We start from the raw sequence: 22,505 nt of genomic DNA on the forward strand, positions 1-22,505 counted from the left end.
CTGCAACACAAGCCCAAACCAGAAACAATAGATCCCTCCCCAGCCATGGAAGAATAGATCTTCAGGAACAATAGATGCCCAAGCAGCCCGCAACAATCGATTAATATTAGACCAATAGACTGCCATGGAAAAATAGATCTTCTTCAGGAACAATAGATCAATATTAGACCAATAGACTGCCATGGAAAGATAGATCTTCTTCAGGAACAATAGATCCCCAAGCATCCCGCAACAATAGATCCCTATTAGACTGCCATGGAAAAATAGATCTTTTTCAGGAACAATAGATCCCCCAGCAGCCATGGACTCTCCAGCACACCTTACATACATTCAGGAGGTGTCGGAAACTGCGTTCCCCCGCGTTCCCACTAAAAAAAGCCCTACTTTTATTTATCCCTACAACTCACTGATCACACAGTGTACCAATGAAATGCAGATAGAGATTTTTAGGAGGGGTTCCCCCAAAGCTGAAAATTATGTCAGGGCCAGGGTTCCCCTCAGGGAAAAAAAAAAGCTGAACAAGGCATTTCTAAAGAGACGATTTCATTGAAGATAAACAAGCATAAAAAAACCCAGCAATGGCCTCTAATGTTTCCCCTCTACACTGACAACAAACACTTCCAGACCAGCCATGCCTTGTATGCCAATCCGACTACATCACCCACAATGCAGCGCGCTGCTTTATTGTCGCTCATAAGTGACACAGGCGGGGTGAAGGCGGATCCTGCTCTGTGATTGGTTGGTTCAGCAGACACGGGAACGATAACAACAAGCCGGGTGCGGTGAGAGTCATTGGCCGGACAAAGTCACCCAGTACACAGCATGGCAGGACCTCTGAAAGTGTGCATCGTGGGCTCAGGGAACTGGTGAGAGCGGTGCTGGGTGTAGGGGGGAGAGGGTACAAGGCAGGGCGGGTCCTGTGTGCCCTGATCAGCTCACTCCTAGCAGTGTGCACTCTTTACATTGACATGTACTTCTAATACTCCCTACATATGTACAGTGATCCCTATGAGTGCTCTGTAGTCTGAGATCAAGGAAGATGATTTCTATTCCTGTGTCTAATTATTAGGCTGATCCTGAGAATTGCCTCTTGTCACAGCTTGAGACATTTTTGGTAAATGATTTGATGATGATTGATTAATACAGATCTGGAGCCCAGAGAAAGGGAAGTCAGGATCTTCCTTCATCATCTCCTACCCACACGTGTCTCCCCCTCCCCCACTGGGACTGAGAGCAACACATGTCATGACTATGTCCAGCTGTACATTGTTATTCCAGGTATCGGGATCATGACAGCCATCTGTGCCGTGCCCTGCATATTGTACAGTCACATCAGTCCCTGCTTACAATCTAAGGTCCCTAACTCACATACTGGGGCCCATTCACCTACCAGCAGGGCTTTGTGGTGTGGGAGAAAACGCCCAGCTCCCAACTGTCCCTGATGTGATCTCTCTCTGTCCCTCTTTCCTCCTCATTTGTCCCTCATCTATATAGTTGTACATAAAATGCACTTTTTATTGTTCAAAAATTGTTTCCCAGTGCTAAACTTTTCATCTAAATTGCTGCATTTGTAAGTTTCAAAGGCCAATATAAAGGGATAGTAGACAAAAAAAAAGAACACCTGTGGGTTTAACTAATTCTCTTCTTCTTCTTCTTCCCTTTTTTTTTTTTTTTTTTTTTTTTTTGGGGGGGGGGGGGGGGGCTTTTGCTGATAGGTGTCCCTCATTCTATTCCCATCTCAAAAAGTTGTGAGGTATGCAAACTCCATGCAGATAGAATCCTGACTGGGATTTGAATTAAGGGCCCCAGTACTGCAAGGCAGAAGTGCTAACTCCTAAACCAACATTTTTGCATTTATGGTCAAGTGAAGCTGTTCTTGAAAAACGATCGATGGTACTTCCAATGTGGATAGATTGCATATTTGGGGTACATCATTTAAAGGGATTCTAACGTCAAAGTGTGTGTTTGTTTGTTTTTTTATTCCTCCTTCATGCATTACCTGCATTGCAGTAAATAAAAAAAACTCCCCACTGCTGTCAAATCCTGTAAGAAGGGGGCAGCGCCAAGCTGTACTTAGTTTGTCTATTAATGCACACAACCTGGCTCAAGAGTGTGCCCGCAGGGGAGCCCCCCCAGTGCACAGCTTGCTGAGGGGGCACCTTCAGGAAAGGAGGAGTAGACAGCAAAGGTGGGGGACTGCAGAAGAGGAGGTAAGAGACTGCTCTGTGCAAAAGCATTGCACGGAGCAGGTAAGTATAAATTCTTTTTAATTTTAAACCACTTTAAAGACCCCATTAGCCATCTTTAAAGCAGAACCCCATCCTAAAAGTCAAGTCATCAGCACTGCCTAGACAGAGGGTCAGGGGTCCTGCAGCCTTATAGGATAGTCAGAGTAGAATACAAGCTTTAACCAGACACTGATAGAAGTCGCAGGAATGGTATATACTGCTGATGAGAACAGGTATTTAGCAGTTTATATTTCCTATAATAATTGCATTTCCATGTTCTGTGTACTGTGGGAGACCAGATATAGTACATGCAGGTCCTGGGTTTAGTACTACTTAAAGAGCTGACCATTGCCTCTATATTGTTTAAAATCTTTGTTTCTAGGGAGTCTGGCCTTTAGCATTTAGCTTTCTTATAATGCCCTGGAGGTGTTGTGTTGCTATCATTGCCAGTCTCTGTGTATACAATAACAGCCTGTCATTCATGTGTTTAATCTGATTAGAGGGACTGTTAATGACATATTGTCAGAACAGCAGCAAAGCTGTCCTCTGCCTGCGTCAGGACTACGCTGTTAATATTTTTCATCACTGCTGGCTTTGCTAATGTAATCCATCCTAATGCTGGGGCTTTGTTTTTTTTTTTTTTGTTTGTTTTGTTTTGTTTTTTTAAAGACTGTTTTATCATACCCAACCTGTCTTACTTATAGTTTTAGTTATAATGGAATAGGGTATGTAAAAAGTAAACAGTTTTAGATTATTTATATTTATAATGGTCCTTGCTGGGTTTTTACAATTTGTATCAGCTTGTGTGAAATGAGTCTGCCTTCTACCTGATGCCAAATTCCATTTTGCCCAACCCTGGCAATCCCAGTGTGTTTGCTCCGCTTTGGAAAACGAAAGTTCTCCCACACACTGGGGCTGCCCTGCACAGGTTAACTGCTTCTTTAAGCTGGCCATATGCTGATCGAACTGTGGCTGGTTTAGCAGGGACCCAGCAAATTTTGATCAGAGTGTGTCTGCCCCCTCTTGACAATAGTCGACCATTAAATCAACTATTGTCAAACGGACAAGTTGGAAAATTTTTCTCAATCAGCGGCTGCAGCTGCTGATCAGTGTATTCTGAAAGCAGCAGATGCCACTGTCAGAATGCAATGCCCAGACATTACCTTAAACCTCCAGAGTGCAGGGGAAAAGAGGTTGCTGGCACTGGTCTAGCAGAACTGAGGATTGGGCAAGCAAGACTGCCGTGGACCCTTTTTTTTTTTTTTTTTTTTTTTTTTTTTTGCAAAGTTCAGCTTTAAAGTGTTACTAAGTCCAGGACCCTGCATTCACTAGATCTGGACTCCCACAGTGCGCATAAATGCAATTCTTTTAGTAATTATAAATTGCTAAATACCTTTTCTCATCAGCAGTATAAAGCAGTCTTGTGACTTCTATCAGTGTCCAGCAGAGCACTGGTAAAGCTTGTAGGAGAAGTTTTATTCAATCATTCTCCCTTGATTGTCATGTGAGGCTGCAGGGCCCCTGACCCTCTGTTTGGACAGTGCTGATTGGCCCTGTGCTGATCACATGCACTCTCCCGAGATAAACTCTCAATACACACCAAACTGAACATGTGCAGAGTGCCCCTGGGGCTCTGTACTATCAGGAGAGGGATTGGGGACAGTGGAAGAAGGGGAGGATCAGAGAAGGCAGGATCAAACAGCCTTTTCACACAATGTAGAGGGTTGACCCCCTTAAGTTCCACAGTGAGTATATAAAGCAAGCTTTACTTCATATAAAGAATTATACTAGATACTTTTATAATGATAATTATATACTAGAAGTTTATAATGAGATAATATCTGTAAAAAGTAAACCTTTTTACATTTACATTATCAAGGCCCCTGTTTGGTTTACAATAGTACCAGCAGATTCTGTGTAACAACCTGTTTTCAACTCTGCCAAATTCCATTCCACCCAACCCCTGAGCATTGATCTTCGTGTGTTTAGTCATCACCCTTCCGGGCACAAGAGAGAACAGACTGCTGGACTAGCTTATAAAGAAACCTGAAATTCCTCTCCACCAATCCTTAATTGGTGAACTATTTCTATAATCTTTACTGTTGATGTGTTTTTACATTTAGACATTTTTCATTTGTTCCTGTTCATAAATCTTCTCCTTTTTTCTTCCTTCCCTTTTTTTTTTTTTTTTTTTTTTTTTTTTTGTGTCAAGGGGATCTGCTATTGCGAAAATCGTAGGAAACAATGTAAAGAAGCTGAAGAAGTTTGCTCCTACTGTCAATATGTGGGTGTTTGAAGAAAATATTAATGGGAGAAAACTCACAGAGATCATCAATACAGAGCACGAGAATGTTAAATATCTCCCAGGGTATAAGCTGCCTGAGAATGTGGTGAGATTCTCTTTTCAACTCTTTGCATTGTCAGTAATTTTATATAGAGGCAAACGAGAAAATCTAAAAAAAACAAAACCTATTATAGTGACTAGTTATGAACATACCTGTCTGATATGCTATAAATGGAAAGCACCAGAGCCAGATATGCCATTCAACATTATTCTGTTTTGAAAATGTAATTGATTTTACGTAGAAAGTACACCTATGTACAATGGTAGTAAGGTCATTAAGAAAGCCTTTAAAACCAGAAAGGCCAAATGGGTACATTAGGCTGAGGAGCAGTACAGTTGTCAGATTACACACAGCATGTACCAATACCACTACCAAAATTAAATGACCCGGATTGTATGATGGTTCAAATTATAAATAGTATGCCCACCATGAAACCAGTACGTCGATGTGGTAAATGTACTGTGGCAGGGCAGCAAGTGGTTCATTGCTCTGCCTGTTTGTGTCTGTGTGTAACTCGCACCAGTGTTAGACGGAGACCCAAGGATGCTTGCATATGTAGTTTCTTCACAGGAATGTCGGTTCTCATACTGCAGACAAGTCATGCATTAACCTGCGCATTAGCAGGCCTCATGTTTGAATAGAAATTGACAAAGCAAAGGGAAGAATTGCTCTACTGTATGATGTGTGTACAGAGCAGAAAAAGGCACCATGCAACTACATACTCATGCACATCTTGTCAGGATACACATAGGAAGGTGTAATGCTTTTAAATCTGAAATATATATATATACAGTATCCAACTTTCAAAAGAGAATTTTTTATTTTTTTATATCCTTTTGTACATTCAAATTCCATTTTACATACCGTATAAGCTGACGCACCTAATTTACCACAAAAAACTGGGAAAACGTATTGACTCGAGTATAAGCCGAGGGTGAGAAATGTAGCAGCTATTGTAAGTGGAAAAGTGGGTCAACCATGCCTATCTGCAGTTGCAGCCTCCCTGTGCAGATCTGCCTACCTCACTGTGTCCATTGCAGCCTCCCTGTGCAGATCTGTGTCCTCTGTGTCCATTGCAGCCTACCTGTGCCGATCTGCAAGCTCTCTGTGGGGGATTGTAGTTTAAATGTAGCGGTCGGGATGTCCCCCTGATCAGTGTGTCATGCAGATCAGACGGCGGCCATTCCAGTGTACAAAAGCCGCGCCTCCTCCTCGTCCTCATTTGTGATAGGCAGAACAGTCCGTTTCCCAGCAGTTAGTGTTCAGCCTGTCACGGACATCCTCTTATCTTCGTCCGTGGGATGAGGATGAGAGGACGTCCGTGACAGGCTGAACACTGACTGCTGGGAAACTGAGCGTTCTGCCTATCACAGATGAGGAGAAGGCGTGGCTTTTGTACACTGGAATGGCCGCCGTCTGTCTGCATGACACACTGATCAGATAGGCAGACGGCAGTGACTCAAGTATAAGCCGAGGGGGGCACTTTCAGCACAAAAAAAGTGCTGAAAAACTCGGCATATACTCTAGTATATACGGTACTTTCCTTGGTCAGAGAAAGTATTATCCAGAATCTTCTACAGACCCCTGCCCTCCTTGTTTGATTGCACTGCTTACATAATGCACAAGGAATCTCCTATAGCATTGTGGGAATAGAGCGGTTTCCCTGAATTAGACACGCTACACCATGCAAAGGAGAGAGAGGTGTGTTTGTGTATGTAAATATAATATATACTTTATTATTATTTATAGAGCACACCAGTTAAATATGTTATGTAGTTACTTAGTTGCACGCCCCTTTTTGTTTTTGTTTATTTTTTTCCCCCATTTGTGAATGGATACGGGTAGATTTAAAACACTTGCCCATAAGGCATATGTCAGGGGTATACTCATATCATTAGGAACTCAAAAAAGAAATCGAGGTTGAACAAAATGAGAACAGTATTAAAAGAACTATGAGTTAGAACATCGGCATAAAAAGACCTAGATGTACAACACCTAGTAGTGCTAAAAAGAAATGAGCTAAATGTGTTAATTGAGCAAGAAACAAGGTGGACTTTCAATAGGGTGAACAAAGATATCAACGGGGGAAATAAACCAGGGAAGTGCCTATAAAGAGCATTGAGGAAAAAGAAATCTGCAAGTTTTATATAGAAAAAATGTAAAACTGTGAAGGGAAACTGGTATATTCCACACCAGATATCGCAAGAGTATTTCAAATGTATTACAGTACATTATACTCCAAGCAAACGGGGAACAAGTAAAAAATAGAGAAAAGATAAAAGCTTATTTAAAAGAAGCCAGATTACCTAAATTAGAGGAGTAAAAACTATTAGCCTTAGAGACCCATAACACAGTAATAAATTCTTACAGCACTAAAGGATACAGCTGTGGGAAAGAGCCCAGGGCCGGATGGATTCCCTGCGAGTTATAAAAACTTAAAGGAACAGTTGGCACCAAAATTTTATACTAAACTTTCTAGTTGAACAGACTGAAATAAGGAAAGAATCATTGCTGGCCTATATTACCGTAATACCCAAAGAAGATAAAGACCTAACCCAATGTTCTAGCTATAGACCAATATCATTACTAAATGCTGATATAAAGTTGTATGCTAAAATACTAGCTACTAGAATGAAGGGATTGTTGTCGGAGTGGATAAATGCAGATCAAGTTGGGTTTATCCCTGGAAGGGAAGGAAGAGACAATGGGGTTAAAACATTGTTACTCTTACAACATGTAAACAGAGACGGGTCCCCAGTTCTATTCCTGTCAATAGATGCTAAGATCGGCCCAAAAAAAATGATCCAATGGATAAAAACCTTATACAAACAGCCGATGGCAGCATTAAAGATTAATGGGACCTTATCTGAACCCTTTGAATTGTTTAATGGCACAAGGCAGGGGGTGCCCCCTTTCACCCCTGCTGTTTACACTGTCACTGGAATTTTTATTAGCTACTACAGGGGGTCCCCGGGTTACAAACAAGATAGGGACTTTAGGTTTGTTCTTAAGTTGAATCTGTTTGTAAGTCAGAACAGGTAAATTATTTAAGTGTAGATCCAACCAAAAAATCTATTTTTAAGTTTTGTAGATAGCATAGGGAAGGGTTATCACCCCTGTAACATTTGTTTTGCTGTCTCTGCCCCTGTTCAGAAGATTTCACCTCACTTTCTGTCCCAATGACATTTTGGATTTTGAAAATTTGGGGTTATTAGGGAAATAAGGATAGGTGATAAAGCATCAGTGGAGACACCTTTTTCCCATATTAACACTTACAGGAGAGAATTTCCCTTCCTAGGGGTAGATTTCCTCTCACTTCCTGTTGTCTCCCTCCGTTTGTAAGTAGGAGTCGTTTGTAAGTCAGATGTTTGTAAGTAGGGGACCCCCTGTATCAGGAATTGTGTAGATCTAAAAGGAGTGAGTATATGAGAGGAGGAACCAACGCTACCAAACATAATAAAAGTACTGAAGTATTATGGAGAACTATCAAATTTAAAAATGAACCCCTCAAAATCCAAAATTTTAAATATTAATAAGAATTAAGATGACAGCCTTACAAGAGGAGTTCCCATTCACATGGCAGAAGGAATTAAAATATTTAGGTATAAAATTAACAGCATGTCTAAAGGATATGTATAAAACAAACTACATCCCATTATTAAACGTGATTAAAGAGGAAATTTAATAAAATTTCAATAAGACCACTCTCCTGTGTAGGGCGGATAAACATTGTCAAGTTGGGGAAACTTGCCAGAAGTTCTCGAAGTTCTAAATGCTCCCAATGCGTGTACCACAAGCATACTTTAGGACATTAAGGCTACTTTCACACTGAAGTGCTTTACAGGCGCTATAGCACTAAAAATAGTGCCTGTAAAGCGCCTCTCCTGTCACTCCAGTGTGAAAGCCCTTGGGCTTTAACACTGGAGCAGTGCCCTTGCAGGACGTTAAAAAAAAAAAAAGTCCTGGAACGCAGCATCTTTGAGGCGCTTTAGGAGTGGTTAATACACCGCTCTTAAAGTGTCCCTGTCCACTGAAATCAATGGGCAGCACCTGCAAAGCGTCACGGCAATTCAGGCCATTTTATTGAGATACGGCACTGCGTCGCTTTAACTGACAATTGTGCGACGCTGCACCCAAACAAAATTCAATGTCGTTCCCCCCCCCCCCCCACAAATGGCTTTCTTGGTGGTATTTGATCACCGGTGTGGGTGTAGTGTGTTTTTGTTTTTAATTTTTGCACTATAAACAAAAAAGACCGACAAATTTATTTATCGGTTTAGGCCAATATGTATTCTGCTACATATTTTTGGTAATGAAAAATCGCAATAAGCGTATATTGATTGGTTTGCGCAAAAGTTATAGCGTCTACAAAATAGGGGATAGATTAATGGACTTTTTTTTTAAATTGTTTTTACTGGTAATGGTGTTGTGTGTGTGTGTGTGTGTGTGTGTGTGTGTGGGGTTTTTTTTTTTTTTTTTTTTTTTTTTGCGGGACTGCGGCATTGCACCCCACAAATCTGATTTGAAGTGACACTTTTTGGGGACCAGTGACATTACAGTGATCAGTGCTTAAAAAAAAAAAAAAAAAAAAAAAAAAAAAAAAGCACCGATCAATGTATAAATAAAACTTGCAGGGAAGGGGTTAACTCCAGGGGCCGATCAAGGGGTTAACTGTGTTCCCTGGGTGTATTAAAATTTGTGTGGGGGGGCTGAGCTCACTGGGACAACAGAGATTGCTGTTCCTGATCACTAGGAACAGCAGATCTCCATGTTGTCCCCTGTCAGATCAGGGATCTGCCTTGTTTACAAAAGCAGATCCCCCATTCTGCCTCTGTGCAGCGATCGCAGGTGGCCGGCAGACATCGAGTCCGCCGGACTCGCGTGCATGCTCCTGTGGCGCGCATTCACAGTATCTATTGCATGAAACGACGTACAGGTCCGTCGTTTCGCACAATAGAGCCGCCCTGCCGTTCTATTGCGTGACACATTTGGGTACCACAAAAGTATCCTAATTTTTCTAAAGACACAAGTTTATTAACGTTAAATGTAATTCGAATTTTTGGTTTGTGATTCACAGACAAGCAAAATGGGGAATATAATTCCCAGGTCTTTAAGATCCTTCCAACAATGGCTAAGCCTGAAATCAGTTTTTGTGGAAAAATGGGAAGGGAAACTTGGTGCTACCTGGAGTGAGCAAGAGAGAAAATATTGAAAATGGCAGGGGGTATAACAACAGACATGAGCACAATAGAAATAATTATAAATGCTTATCAAGATGGTGTATATAACACCTGCCAAGGCACATAAGTATCAACTGGAGAAATCATCATCACGTTGGAGAGGTTGTGGTGGAAGAGGAACAATGACCCATATATATGCATGCTTTTGGCAGAAAATTGTACAACAGATTATTCGTATTCGTCCCCGTAATTTCCTATAAGTCCCAGGAACTTTACGTACTTCACAATACTAAAATCAATCGGTGATATCTCGCAGCAAAATATTTGATTCCAAAACATTAGTCTCCAGAGAGCCCAATGATAAGAGACCCGGTTAAAAGGGTGGAGTTCATCTGCAACATGGAAGAACTGTTTCATTATGGACAAGATAAAATAGAAAAATGTGTAAATATATGGAGGTGTTGGATAGAGTTCAAGAGCACAAGGAAATAATCCATGTTGGTGGGAGGGTGTAGTGGAAAAGAAAATAAGATATAGAGAGATGGATAATATCTCCATCTTAGGGCTGGGGAAAAAAATCAATTTGAATCGAGTTGAGAGGTCAAATCGATTCAAAATTTAAGCAAATCGTTTTTTTTGTGGTGTTTTTTTTTTTTTTGTGGTTTTTTTTTTTTTCACCAGGACCGGCGCTGACACGGTGCCGGTCCTGGGGAGCTGCGGGCAGGAGTTTTTAGGCGAGGCCGGACGCTGCGGACTAGGCCGAGAAAATCGCCCAGCTCTACTCTATCTATCTCTCAATTTAATAAAGTTTTTTTGCTTTTTGTCCACTTGGGAGATTACCCTTTTATTTCCTGTCTTGTAGACACAATTGGAAGTGAAAGGAAAGCTCTACACACTTCTTGGAATTTTTCTGTTAGCTGGCACCAGAACAGGTGTCCACATTGCAAGATTCCTCTTGCTGCCTGTTGTGGTGTCAACCGTAAAAGTTTTTTTTTTTTTTTTTTTTTTTTTTTCTAGGGTATAGCAGTACTTCACACACAGATGTTGTACAGCTTCGTGCTAAAACTTCCCTTTCATTTGAAAAGTGCTCTGGATGCCATCATAAATCTGTCTGAATGGGTCTTGCAGGATGCTTTTATTTCAGGACATTGTGTCACATTTGTTAGGAGTTGGCACCCTTGGGCAAGCTCCCAAGGGTGCATTACTCACAATATTGCCATAAGTGCCAGTTATGTGCTGCAGAGAACTGATGTTCTTCATCTTTATGAAAGACAGCCAAGCTGTACATTCGTAAGAATAGAAGTTGCTGTCTTTGGGGCTCTGCTATACCGTGCAGTGTGTATAATACCCATAATGAATGTGAAGTGGTGAGAGCTCAATCCTTTTCTCCATCTTTTGTTGAAGGAGATGGTAATCTTCAGATAGTTGTGCTGTCTATAGGATCTATAAGACCGCTAAAGAAAGTTGCTTCACTCTTGTAGGCTAAAGCCTGTGCACTAGACCCAAGCTCCAGCTTTTCTGTAGTACATGTAGGAGGTGGCATCTGTTAGCTATTTAAGAACTACAACCTAGTCATAGTCCTTTTTCGATCCTCTTCTGTTTGTAGCTTATTCTTATGGTTGGAGCACTAGTTCTTCTCTTGATTTTTCTTTTTTTGTTTTTTTGTTTTTTAGAAGTAGAATAGAGGTGGAGAGACACCGCTCTCTAAGGTGCACTTAAGTGCACCTTTTAGAGAGCGGTGTCTCTCTACCTCTCTTTTTTTTTTTTTTTTTTTTTTTCCTCCATGCACGTTGAGCCATTAGGTCTGCCAATCAGGATCTACAATACGCTTCCTGGATCACAGCGAGTCTGATATCTGGTTCACAGCCATTAAGTGCACCTTAGAGAGCGGTGTCTCTCCACCTCTGTTTTTCTCCCTGCACATTGAGCCATTGAGTCTGCCAATCGGGATCGGAGCTTGGAGCACACTTGCTGACATTAACCCCTTGTCATCTGGAAGTCATGGTGGTATCGTGTATATACTAATTTTCGAATCACTTCAACCATGATAATGAGTTGTGCTTATGAAGTCCTAATTCTATCATCTCATTTTTTCATTGACAGTAGTTTTTAACTTCAAATTTCAGCATGCATCCAATAAATGAGCTTTATTGATTATACCATCAGCAATAGTTCTTTACTACTGGTCCCATTGAGCGCTGCATTTTTGTTTATTTTTGTAAAACATCCCTTACTAACATACCATATCCATAATAAAGTGCAATAGATGAATTTTACTCCCGTACTTAAAGTGTCATATGTGCTTCATACATTTACCAAAATAAATATACATGCTATCTCCCCTATCTGAGGAAGTAACCCTGTATTGAAAAATACTAAAACATGTGAGGTACTAAAAAAACTTAAGTATAAAGTTCACTCCTGAGGTTCAATAAACAGAAAAAAATTAAAAAAATTCCAAAAGCTTAAGTGTAAAGTGCAAGTGCAATAGCTTTAAAAAAAAAGTGAACAGTCCAAAAAATTCATATGTGCTAAAACAAAAAATGCATACATACATTTCAAAGTCATTAGAAAAAACTCCAAAAAGGAACTCCAAAGTGACCAGTGCTTGTAAATGCAGAGATATCCAGGTGACTTTCCTGGGTCCCCACTCACCAGCTCCACTCACCCCTACAGGGGTATCTTGCATATAGGGTAGACTTGCTTCTCAGGTCAGGATGATCCTTCCAAAAGCTGATCAGTCAGACAAGGATCCCTTCAAGCTTTTCGTTGTCACCCTCCAGTATCTAGTACAGATTATGGTTAGTTCTCATGCAAAAAATGAGATATGGGCTCCCAAAGTGTAGTATGCAAAAACTTGGAAAGGTTTTATTTAAAAATAATTAAAAGCAATCAAGAAAATTTTATAAAAAATAAAAGCAAACAAAAGTTCCATACAATTAAAACTTTCCAAAATAACTACAGCTATGAGGGTAACCAATAGTCTCGGAGCCGTGGTATTCACATACAGCGTGCGTTCCACAGGCTCAGCAAGCAACTATTATACCTGGAAGTGACTCAGAAGATGATGAAACGCGTAAGGCGGAGACACACATACACGTCACTTTCGGGTATGATAGTCGCTCGCTGAGCCTGTGGAACACATTCTGTATGTGAATACCACGGCTCCGAGACTATTCGTTGCCCTCATAGCTGTAGTTATTTTGGGAAGTTTTACTTGTATGGAACTTTTGTTTGTTTTTATTTTTTATAATTTTCTTGATTGCTTTTAATCAATTTTAATTTTTAAATAAAACCTCCCACTATGGGAGCCCATATCTCCTTTTTTTTTTTTTTTTTTTTTTTTTTTTTGCATGAGAATGAGAACTAACCATAATCTGTACTGGATACTAGAGGGTGACAACGAAAAGCTTGAAGGGATCCTTGTCTGACTGATCAGCTTTTGGAAGTCTCATCCTGCCCTAAGAAGCAAGTCTATCCTATTTGCAAGATACCCCTGTAGGGGTGAGTGGGGACCCAGGAGGGGGAACACACAAATCACCTGGATATCTCTGCATTTACAAGCACTGGACACTGCATCTCCACGAATCCGACACTGCATCTTCTGCTGCCCTATCCCATGGTGGTCTTCTCTGGACTCGCTCCCCCAGATCCAGCGGACGTAAGGGAGGAGGTGTCGGAATCCTTCTAGCCCCACATAGCACCTTTCAGGTACTTCAGCCACCTCCCTCTCTGTCACTCTCCTCTTTCGAAGCACACTGTATTCGCCTTTTCACTCCAATTTCTCTAAGGATAGCTGTGATCTACAGCCCCCCTGGACCAGTATCAACCTTTCTTGAAGACTTCTCTGCCTGGCTACCCTACTTTCTTTCTTCTGAAATCCCCACTATCGTTCTCGGGGACTTCAAAATCCCTATTAATACTAACACTCCTTCCACTTCCAAACTTCTCAGCCTAACATCCTGATTTGACCTGAAGCAGTGGATACATGCTCCAACTCACTCAGAAGGCAATGTCCTTGACCTCGTGTTCTCTCACCTTTGCACTCCATGCAACCTTTCTAACTATCCATCCCCTCTCTCTGATCACCACCTTATTAGTTTCACTCTCTCCCTCTTCTTCACCTCCTCTCCCTCCAACCACCTTTAAAGTTACCCGCAGAAACCTACGTCATCTCAACCCTTCTCTTCTCTACTCTATCAACAACCTCTACGACAAAATCTCACCCCTATCCTGCACCAACCTAGCCACTTCTGTGTACAACGCTTAACTTCTAGCCTCACTGAACTCACTTGCCCCCCTCACTACACACAGAATCAAGCCCAGACCCCCTCAACCTTGGCAAACAGATGATACTAGAAGTCTGAAAAAACGTAGTCGTGCTCTGGAGCGCCTGTGGCGTAAGACTAAGTCCCAGAGAGATTTCTACCAATATAAATCTGCCCTCCAAAAATACAACTCCAGCCTCCTCTCTGCCAAGCAGACCTATTTTACCACTCTCATTAGCAACTTATCATCCTGTCCCCGTCAACTCTTCTTCACCTTCAACTCTCTACTTCGCCCTCCACCGCCTCCACCCGCCAACTCACTTACTGCACAGGAGATCACCAATCGCTTCAAACAGAAAATTGATACTATTCGCGCTGAGATCTCTACTGTGCTGACACCCTCCACGCTTTACACTTCATGCCCACAGGCACAATCATTATTTCCCTCTTTCAACCCCACCACTACAGACGAAGTTGCTAAACTACTTGCTAATGTCCACCTTACCACCTGCCCTCTGGATCCAGTTCCCTCACAAATGCTACGTTCACCCTCTGGCCCTATACTACACTCTCTAACCCACATCTTCAATCTCTCCCTCTCTTCTGGCATCTTCCCTAACTCTCTAAAACATGCACTTGTCAGACCCATACTTAAAAAGCCCTCACTGGACCCATCCAATCTTAACAACCTACGCCCCATCTCCTTGCTCCCCTTCTTATCCAAACTCCTCGAATGTCTGGTCTACAACCGACTGAGCGTCCACCTCGCTGATAATGGCCATCTCGATCCCCTTCAGCCTGGATTTCGTCCTCAACACTCCACAGAAACTGCTCTCCTAAAACTAACAAACGATCTACTAACGGCCAAAACCAATCGACACTATTCTGTACTCCTACTCCTGGACCTCTCTGCTGCCTTTGATACGGTTGACCACCCCCTCCTCCTCATAAAACGACACGCCTTTGGTCTCCGTGACTGCACACTTCGCTGGTTCTCTTCCTACTTATCCAACCGCACCTTTAGCGTTTCATATAACTCTACTTCCTCCTCTCCTCTTCCTTTCTCTGTTGGGGGTCCCTCAGGGTTCTGTTCTTGGACCTCCTACTATTTTCAATCTACACTGCCTCCCTGGGTCAACTGATAGCCTCCCATGGCTTCCAATACCACCTCTACGCTGATGACACCCAAATCTATTTCTCTACACCTCAGCTCACTCCCTCTGTCTCCTCACGTATCAGTAATTTACTCTCAGATATATCTGTCTGGATGTCTCACCACTTCCTTAAACTCAATCTAGCCAAAACCGAACTTATAATTTTTCCTCCCCCCTATGCCTCTTCCCCTGATCTCTCTGTCAAAATCGATGGCACAACTATAAGCCCATCCCCACATGCCAAGGTTCTAGGTGTAGTCCTAGACTCTGAACTCTGCTTCAAGCAACACATCCAATCACTGTCCAAATCCTGCCGCCTCAACCTCCGCAACATCTCCAAAATACGCCCCTTTCTAACCAATGACACAACAAAGCTCTTAATTCACTTGCTGGTCATCTCTCGCCTCGACTACTGCAACTCCCTTCTCATTGGCCTACCTCTACATAGTCTATCACCTCTTCAATCCATTATGAATGCCGCTGCCAGACTCATCCACCTTACCAATCGCTCTGTGTCTGCCATTCCTCTCAGTCAATCCCTCCACTGGCTTCCGCTGGGCCAAAGAATTAAATTCAAAATTCTAACAACTACGTACAAAGCCGTCCACAATTTCGCCCCCAGCTACATCACTAGCTTAGTCTCTAAATACCAACCTACTCGCTCTCTTCGTTCCTCTCAAGACCTCCTGCTCTCTAGCTCCCTTGTCATCTCCTCCCATGCTCGCCTCCAGGCCTTTTCCAAAGCCTCTCCAATCCTATGGAACTCCTTACCCCAATCTGTCCGCTTATCTCCTAATTTATTAGCTTTCAGAAGATCCCTGAAAACCCTTCTCTTCAGAGAAGCCTATCCTGCCCACACCTAACAACTGTACTTTCATTTTTTCCATCAGCTCATCCCCCACAGTTATTACCTTTTTGTCTCCACTTGACCCTCCCTTCTAGATTGTAAGCTCTAACGAGCAGGGCCCTCTGATCCCTCCTGTATTGATTTGTATTGTAAGTGTACTGTCTGCCCCATGTTGTAAAGCGCTGCGCAAACTGTTGGCGCTATATAAATCCTGTATAATAATAATAATAATAATTAATCTCTGCATTTACAAGCACTGGTCACTGGAGTTGTGTTTTTTTTTTTTCCTCATCAATGTACACACAGCACCCCATATTGACAGAAAAAACACAGAATTGTTGACATTTTTGCAGATTCATTAAAAAAGGAAAACTGAAATATCACCTGGTCCTAAGTATTCAGACCCTTTGCTGTGACACTCCTATATTTAACTCGGGTGCTGTCCATTTCTTTTGATCATCCTTAAGATGGTTCTACACCTTCATTTGAGTCCAACTGTGTTTGATTATACTGATTGGACTTGATTAGGAAAGCCACACACCTGTCTATATAAGACCTTACAGCTCACAGTGCATGTCAGAGCAAATGAGAATCATGAGGTCAAAGGAACTGCCTGAAGAGCTCAGAGACAGAATTGTGGCAAGGCACAGATCTGGCCAAGGTTACAAAAACATTTCTGCTGCAGTTAAGGTTCCTAAGAGCACAGTGGCCTCCATAATCCTTAAATGGAAGACGTTTGGGATGACCAGAACCCTTCCTAGAGCTTGCTGTCCGGCCAAAATGATCTATGGGGGAGAGAAGCCTTGGTGAGAGAGGTAAAGAAGAACCCAAAGATCACTGTGGCTGAGCTCCAGAGATGCAGTCGGGAGATGAGAGAAAGTTGTAGAAAGTCAACCATCACTGCAGCCCTCCACCAGTCGGGGCTTTATGGCAGAGTGGCCCGACGGAAGCCTCTTCTCAGTGCAAGACACGTGAAAGCCCGCATGGAGTTGCTAAAAAAACACCTGAAGGACTCCAAGATGGTGAGAAATAAGATTCTCTGGTCTGATGAGACCAAGATAGAACTTTTTGGCCTTAATTCTAAGCGGTATGTGTGGCGAAAACCAGGCACTGCTCATCACCTGTCCAATACAGTCCCAACAGTGAAGCATGGTGGTAGCACCATGCTGCGAGGGGTGTTTTTCAGATGCAGGGACAGGATGACTGGTTGCAATCGAGGGAAAGATGAATGCGGCCAAGTTCAGGGATATCCTAGACGAAAACCTTCTCCAGAGTGCTCAGGACCTCAGACTGGGCAGAAGGTTTACCTTACAACAAGACAATGACCCTAAGCACACAGTTAAAATAATGGAGTGGCTTCACAACAACTCCGTGACTGTTCTTGAATGGCCCAGCCAGAGCCCTGGCTTAAACCCAATTGAGCATCTCTGGAAAGACCTAAAATGGCTGTCCACCAACGTTTACTATCCAACCTGACAGAACTGGAGAGGATCTGCAAGGAGGAATGGCAGAGGATCCCCAAATCCAGGTGTGAAAAACTTTTTGCATCTTTCCCAAAAAGACTCATGGCTGTATTAGATCAAAAGGGTGCTTCTACTAAATACTGAGCAAAGGGTCTGAATACATAGGACCATGTGATATTTCAGGTTTTCTTTTTTAATAAATCTGCAAAAAATGTCAACAATTCTGTGTTTTTCTGTCAATATGGGGTGCTGTGTGTACATTAATGAGGGAAAAAATGAACTTAAATGATTTTAGCAATTGGCTGCAAAATAACAGTGAAAAATTTAAGGGGGTCTGAATACTTTCCGTCCCCACTGTGTGTGTGTGTGTGTGTGTGTGTGTGTGTGTGTGTAATAAATAAAATATTATAAATTCTCAGCACATTTTAATTTTTTTTGGACTGTTCACTTTTTCTTAAAGCTATTGCTCTTTACACTTAAGCTTTTTTTGGACTTTATACTTAAGCTTTTGAATTTTTTTTTCTGTTCTTTTTTAACTTCGCCGCTAGCGGCCAAAAAGCGCCACTAAAACTAGCTGCGCTTTACCGCTAATGCACCCCCGCCCCACTGTGAAAGTCGCCTTAAGCTAACATGATCTTGGCTTGGGGTCTTTTTCTACTGTGAACCTGCTAGTTCATTGCAGCAAATACATCTGCAGAGTGTCCCTTTTGGGGAGTCCTAATGAGAGACATTAATTTTCCCTTCAATTGTAATGAAGTATTTTTGTGCATTCAGTGATAGGTGTTCCTTCCTAATTGGTTAACTACGAACACTTTTTTTTTTTTTCTAAATGTACCAAAAAAAAAGTTTGGGTTAAGTGTTAGACTTAAATGAAACTAAAGTGACAACAAACACGTACTGTTTAATTTAAATTATCCCTATTTCTGTATATAGATGATGGTACTGTAATTATTTATATTAAAAAATCTAAGTACCTTTTATTGCTAATTAACTGCTTGCCAACCAGCTGACGTCCTTGTACAGCAGCAGGTTGGCTCTCCTACGTGAATTGCCATAGGTGCATGTCGGCTCACGCAGTTGCGTTGCGGGTCGAGCGGACTCGTCCGCCGGCGACCCGTGATCGCCTAGTACAGAGGCAGAATGGGGATCTGCCTTTGTAAATAAGGCAAATCCCCATCCCCATTCTGACAGGGGACATGTCAGAGATCTACTGTTCACTGTTCCCGATCACTGGGATCTGTCATGTCCCTGGCAGCCCATCCCCCCCCCCCCCCCCCCCCTACAGTTAGAACACACTTAACCCCTTGATCACCCCCAGTGTTAACCCCTTCCCTACCAGTGTCATTTTTACGTTGATCAGTGCATTTTTTTTATCAAATTGTCGCTTTTTGTTTATATCGCAAATAATAAACGCAGAGGTGATCAAATGCCACCAAAGGAAAGCTCTATTTGTGAAAAAAAAAAAAAAGTCGTCAATTTTTGTTTGGGTACAACGTCGCACGACTGCGCAATTGTCAGTTAAAGCGGCGCAGTGCTGTATCGCAAAAAAATGGCCTGGTCAATAAGCGGGCAAATCCTTCTGGGGCTCAAGTGGTTAATATACAGCTGTCACATGACCCAGCTTTTTCCCAGCCTGTCTGCAGGGAAACCTAAACAGGAGGAGTTTCTAGTTCTCTGCTGCTGGTCACATGTTAAAAAAAAAAAAAAAAAAAAAACAGCCTTTGGAATACAGAGTAAAAATGAATAAATGTCAATAAACTGTGTTAAATTGTCATACAAATATCTGAAATCAAATCTTTATTATTCTTGGCAGCAGAGGCGTCGTCAGGGGGTGGCTATTGGGGCTACAGCCCCGAGCCTGGGGCTAATAGCCCCGAGTCTCTTGTCCCGGTCCTAGAATGCTGGGGACAGGGGCGGACTGCGCTGGCTCCGGCTCCAGCTCCGCCTCTACCCCCGCCTGACTCTACTCTTAGTCACTGGTTGCTATAGCCGCCTAGCGGCTAGCAACCAGTGACGTCACTGCCCACTGTGCCCACACTTCCCAGCATTGAAAGCGGAGGAGGATTGCACTTCCTCCTCCTCCGCGCTAGTGCTCATGGGCAGGGCCGGCCCTACCATGGGACCTGGTGGGACCATGGGTCCCGGGCGGCAGGTTCTGAGGGGCGGCACATTGATGCTTAAGAAGATGGTGGCGGAACTCCCGCCGATCGCTCCACATCTTGTTCCACTGTGAGGGTGGCCTGGGCAGCGCCGCTGCTTTTAGAGGTGATGGCAGAGCACTCGCTGCTATACCCGCACAGCGGACCGCCGCCCATCCTTTCCACGGCTCCCCCCTACTGCTGCTGACATGTCGGGACGACAAGAGAAAGTCAGCTGACAGCTAACAGCGTGAAGGGGAGGAGCTTCCTGCTGTGCACCGAGACCCCCTGATGAAAGAGGGATCGCTGGAGGCGCGGCTGACAATGAGAGAAAGTAAGTGTCAGCGCCATTGATCTCATCTCCACCACCTCTGCCTGTGTCTAACCCCCTCTCTACCACCCCTGCCTGTGTCTAACCCCCTCTCTACCACCCCTGCCTGTGTCTAACCCCCTCTCTACCACCCCTGCCTGTGTCTAACCCCCTCTCTACCAGCCCTGCCTGTGTCTAACCCCCCCTCACCAGCCCTGCCTGTGTCTAACCCCCCCTCTACCACCCCTGCCTGTGTCTAACCCCCCCTCACCACCCCTGCCTGTGTCTACCCCCCCCTCACCACCCCTGCCTGTGTCTACCCCCCCCCCTCACCACTCCTGCCTGTGTCTACCCCCCCCTCACCACTCCTGCCTGTGTCTACCCCCCCCTCACCACCCCTGCCTGTGTCTACCCCCCCCTCACCACCCCTGCCTGTGTCTAACCCCCTCACCACCCCTGCCTGTGTATGTCTAACCCTCCTCCTCTACCCCTGCCTGTGTCTAAACCCCCCTCACCACCCCTGCCTGTGTCTAACTGCCCCTCACCACCCCTGCCTGTGTCTAACTGCCCCTCACCACCCCTGCCTGTGTCTAACTGCCCCTCACCACCCCTGCCTGTGTCTAACTGCCCCTCACCACCCCTGCCTGTGTCTAACTGCCCCTCACCACCCCTGCCTGTGTCTAACTGCCCCTCACCACCCCTGCCTGTGTCTAACTGCCCCTCACCACCCCTGCCTGTGTATGTCTAACCCTCCTCCTCTACCCCTGCCTGTGTCTAACCCCCCCTCACCACCCCAGCCTGTGTCTAACCCCCCCTCTCCACCCCTCACCACCCCTGCCTGTGTCTAACCCCCCTCTCCACCCCTCACCACCCCTGCCTGTGTCTAACCCCCTCTCACCAGCCTTGCCTGTGTCTAACCCCCCCCTCACCACCCCTGCCTGTGTCTAACCCCCTCTCACCAGCCCTGCCTGTGTCCCTGTGTCTAACCCCCCCTCACCAGCCCTGCCTGTGTCTAACCCCCCCTCACCAGCCCTGCCTGTGTCTAACCCCCCCTCACCAGCCCTGCCTGTGTCTAACCCCCCCTCACCAGCCCTGCCTGTGTCTAACCCCCCCCTCACCAGCCCTGCCTGTGTCTAACCCCCCCTCACCAGCCCTGCCTGTGTCTAACCCCCCCCCCCTCACCACCCCTGCCTGTGTCTAACCCCCCCCCCTCACCACCCCTGCCTGTGTCTAACCCCCCCCCTCACCACCCCTGCCTGTGTCTAACCCCCCCCCCCTCACCACCCCTGCCTGTGTCTAACCCCCCCCCCCTCACCACCCCTGCCTGTGTCTAACCCCCCCCCCCTCACCACCCCTGCCTGTGTCTAACCCCCCCCCCCCCCTCACCACCCCTGCCTGTGTCTAACCCCCCCCCCCCCTCACCACCCCTGCCTGTGTCTAACCCCCCCCCCCTCACCACCCCTGCCTGTGTCTAACCCCCCCCCCCCCTCACCACCCCTGCCTGTGTCTAACCCCCCCCCCCCCTCACCACCCCTGCCTGTGTCTAACCCCCCCCCCTCACCACCCCTGCCTGTGTCTAACCCCCCCCCCCTCACCACCCCTGCCTGTGTCTAACCCCCCCCCCCCCTCACCACCCCTGCCTGTGTCTAACCCCCCCCCCTCACCACCCCTGCCTGTGTCTAACCCCCCCCCCTCACCACCCCTGCCTGTGTCTAACCCCCCCCTCACCACCCCTGCCTGTGTCTACCCCCCCTCACCACCCCTGCCTGTGTATGTCTAACCCTCCTCCTCTACCCCTGCCTGTGTCTAAACCCCCCCTCACCACCCCTGCCTGTGTCTAAACCCCCCTCACCACCCCTGCCTGTGTCTAAACCCCCCTCACCACCCCTGCCTGTGTCTAAACCCCCCTCACCACCCCTGCCTGTGTCTAAACCCCCCTCACCACCCCTGCCTGTGTCTACCCCCCCCTCACCACCCCTGCCTGTGTCTAACCCCCTCACCACCCCTGCCTGTGTATGTCTAACCCTCCTCCTCTACCCCTGCCTGTGTCTAAACCCCCCCCCCTCACCACCCCTGCCTGTGTCTACACCCCCTCACCACCCCTGCCTGTGTCTAACCCCCCCCCCTCACCACCCCTGCCTGTGTCTACCCCCCCTCACCACCCCTGCCTGTGTATGTCTAACCCTCCTCCTCTACCCCTGCCTGTGTCTAAACCCCCCCCCCCACCACCCCTGCCTGTGTCTAAACCCCCCTCACCACCCCTGCCTGTGTCTAAACCCCCCTCACCACCCCTGCCTGTGTCTAAACCCCCCTCACCACCCCTGCCTGTGTCTAAACCCCCCTCACCACCCCTGCCTGTGTCTAAACCCCCCTCACCACCCCTGCCTGTGTCTACCCCCCCTCACCACCCCTGCCTGTGTCTAACCCCCTCACCACCCCTGCCTGTGTATGTCTAACCCTCCTCCTCTACCCCTGCCTGTGTCTAAACCCCCCCCCACCACCCCTGCCTGTGTCTAAACCCCCCTCACCACCCCTGCCTGTGTCTAAACCCCCCTCACCACCCCTGCCTGTG

At 45.3% G+C, this 22,505-nt stretch overlaps 1 protein-coding gene across 1 annotated transcript in view; it reads left to right on the top strand.

Annotated features, from left to right (window-relative positions):
- The first annotated feature begins 710 nt into the window (after positions 1–710).
- Positions 711–22,505, top strand: part of GPD1L (glycerol-3-phosphate dehydrogenase 1 like) — a 69,015-nt gene continuing 47,220 nt past the window's right edge. Inside the window, exons 1-2 of the mRNA XM_073630291.1 lie at positions 711–866; positions 4,441–4,618. Coding sequence (XP_073486392.1) covers positions 823–866; positions 4,441–4,618 — 222 coding nt within the window. The 5' untranslated portion in view covers positions 711–822. The remainder of the gene's footprint in view (positions 867–4,440; positions 4,619–22,505) is intronic.

The sequence above is a fragment of the Aquarana catesbeiana genome, linkage group LG05 (genome assembly GCF_042186555.1).
Source record: "Aquarana catesbeiana isolate 2022-GZ linkage group LG05, ASM4218655v1, whole genome shotgun sequence".
NCBI classification, from domain to species: Eukaryota; Metazoa; Chordata; class Amphibia; order Anura; family Ranidae; genus Aquarana; species Aquarana catesbeiana.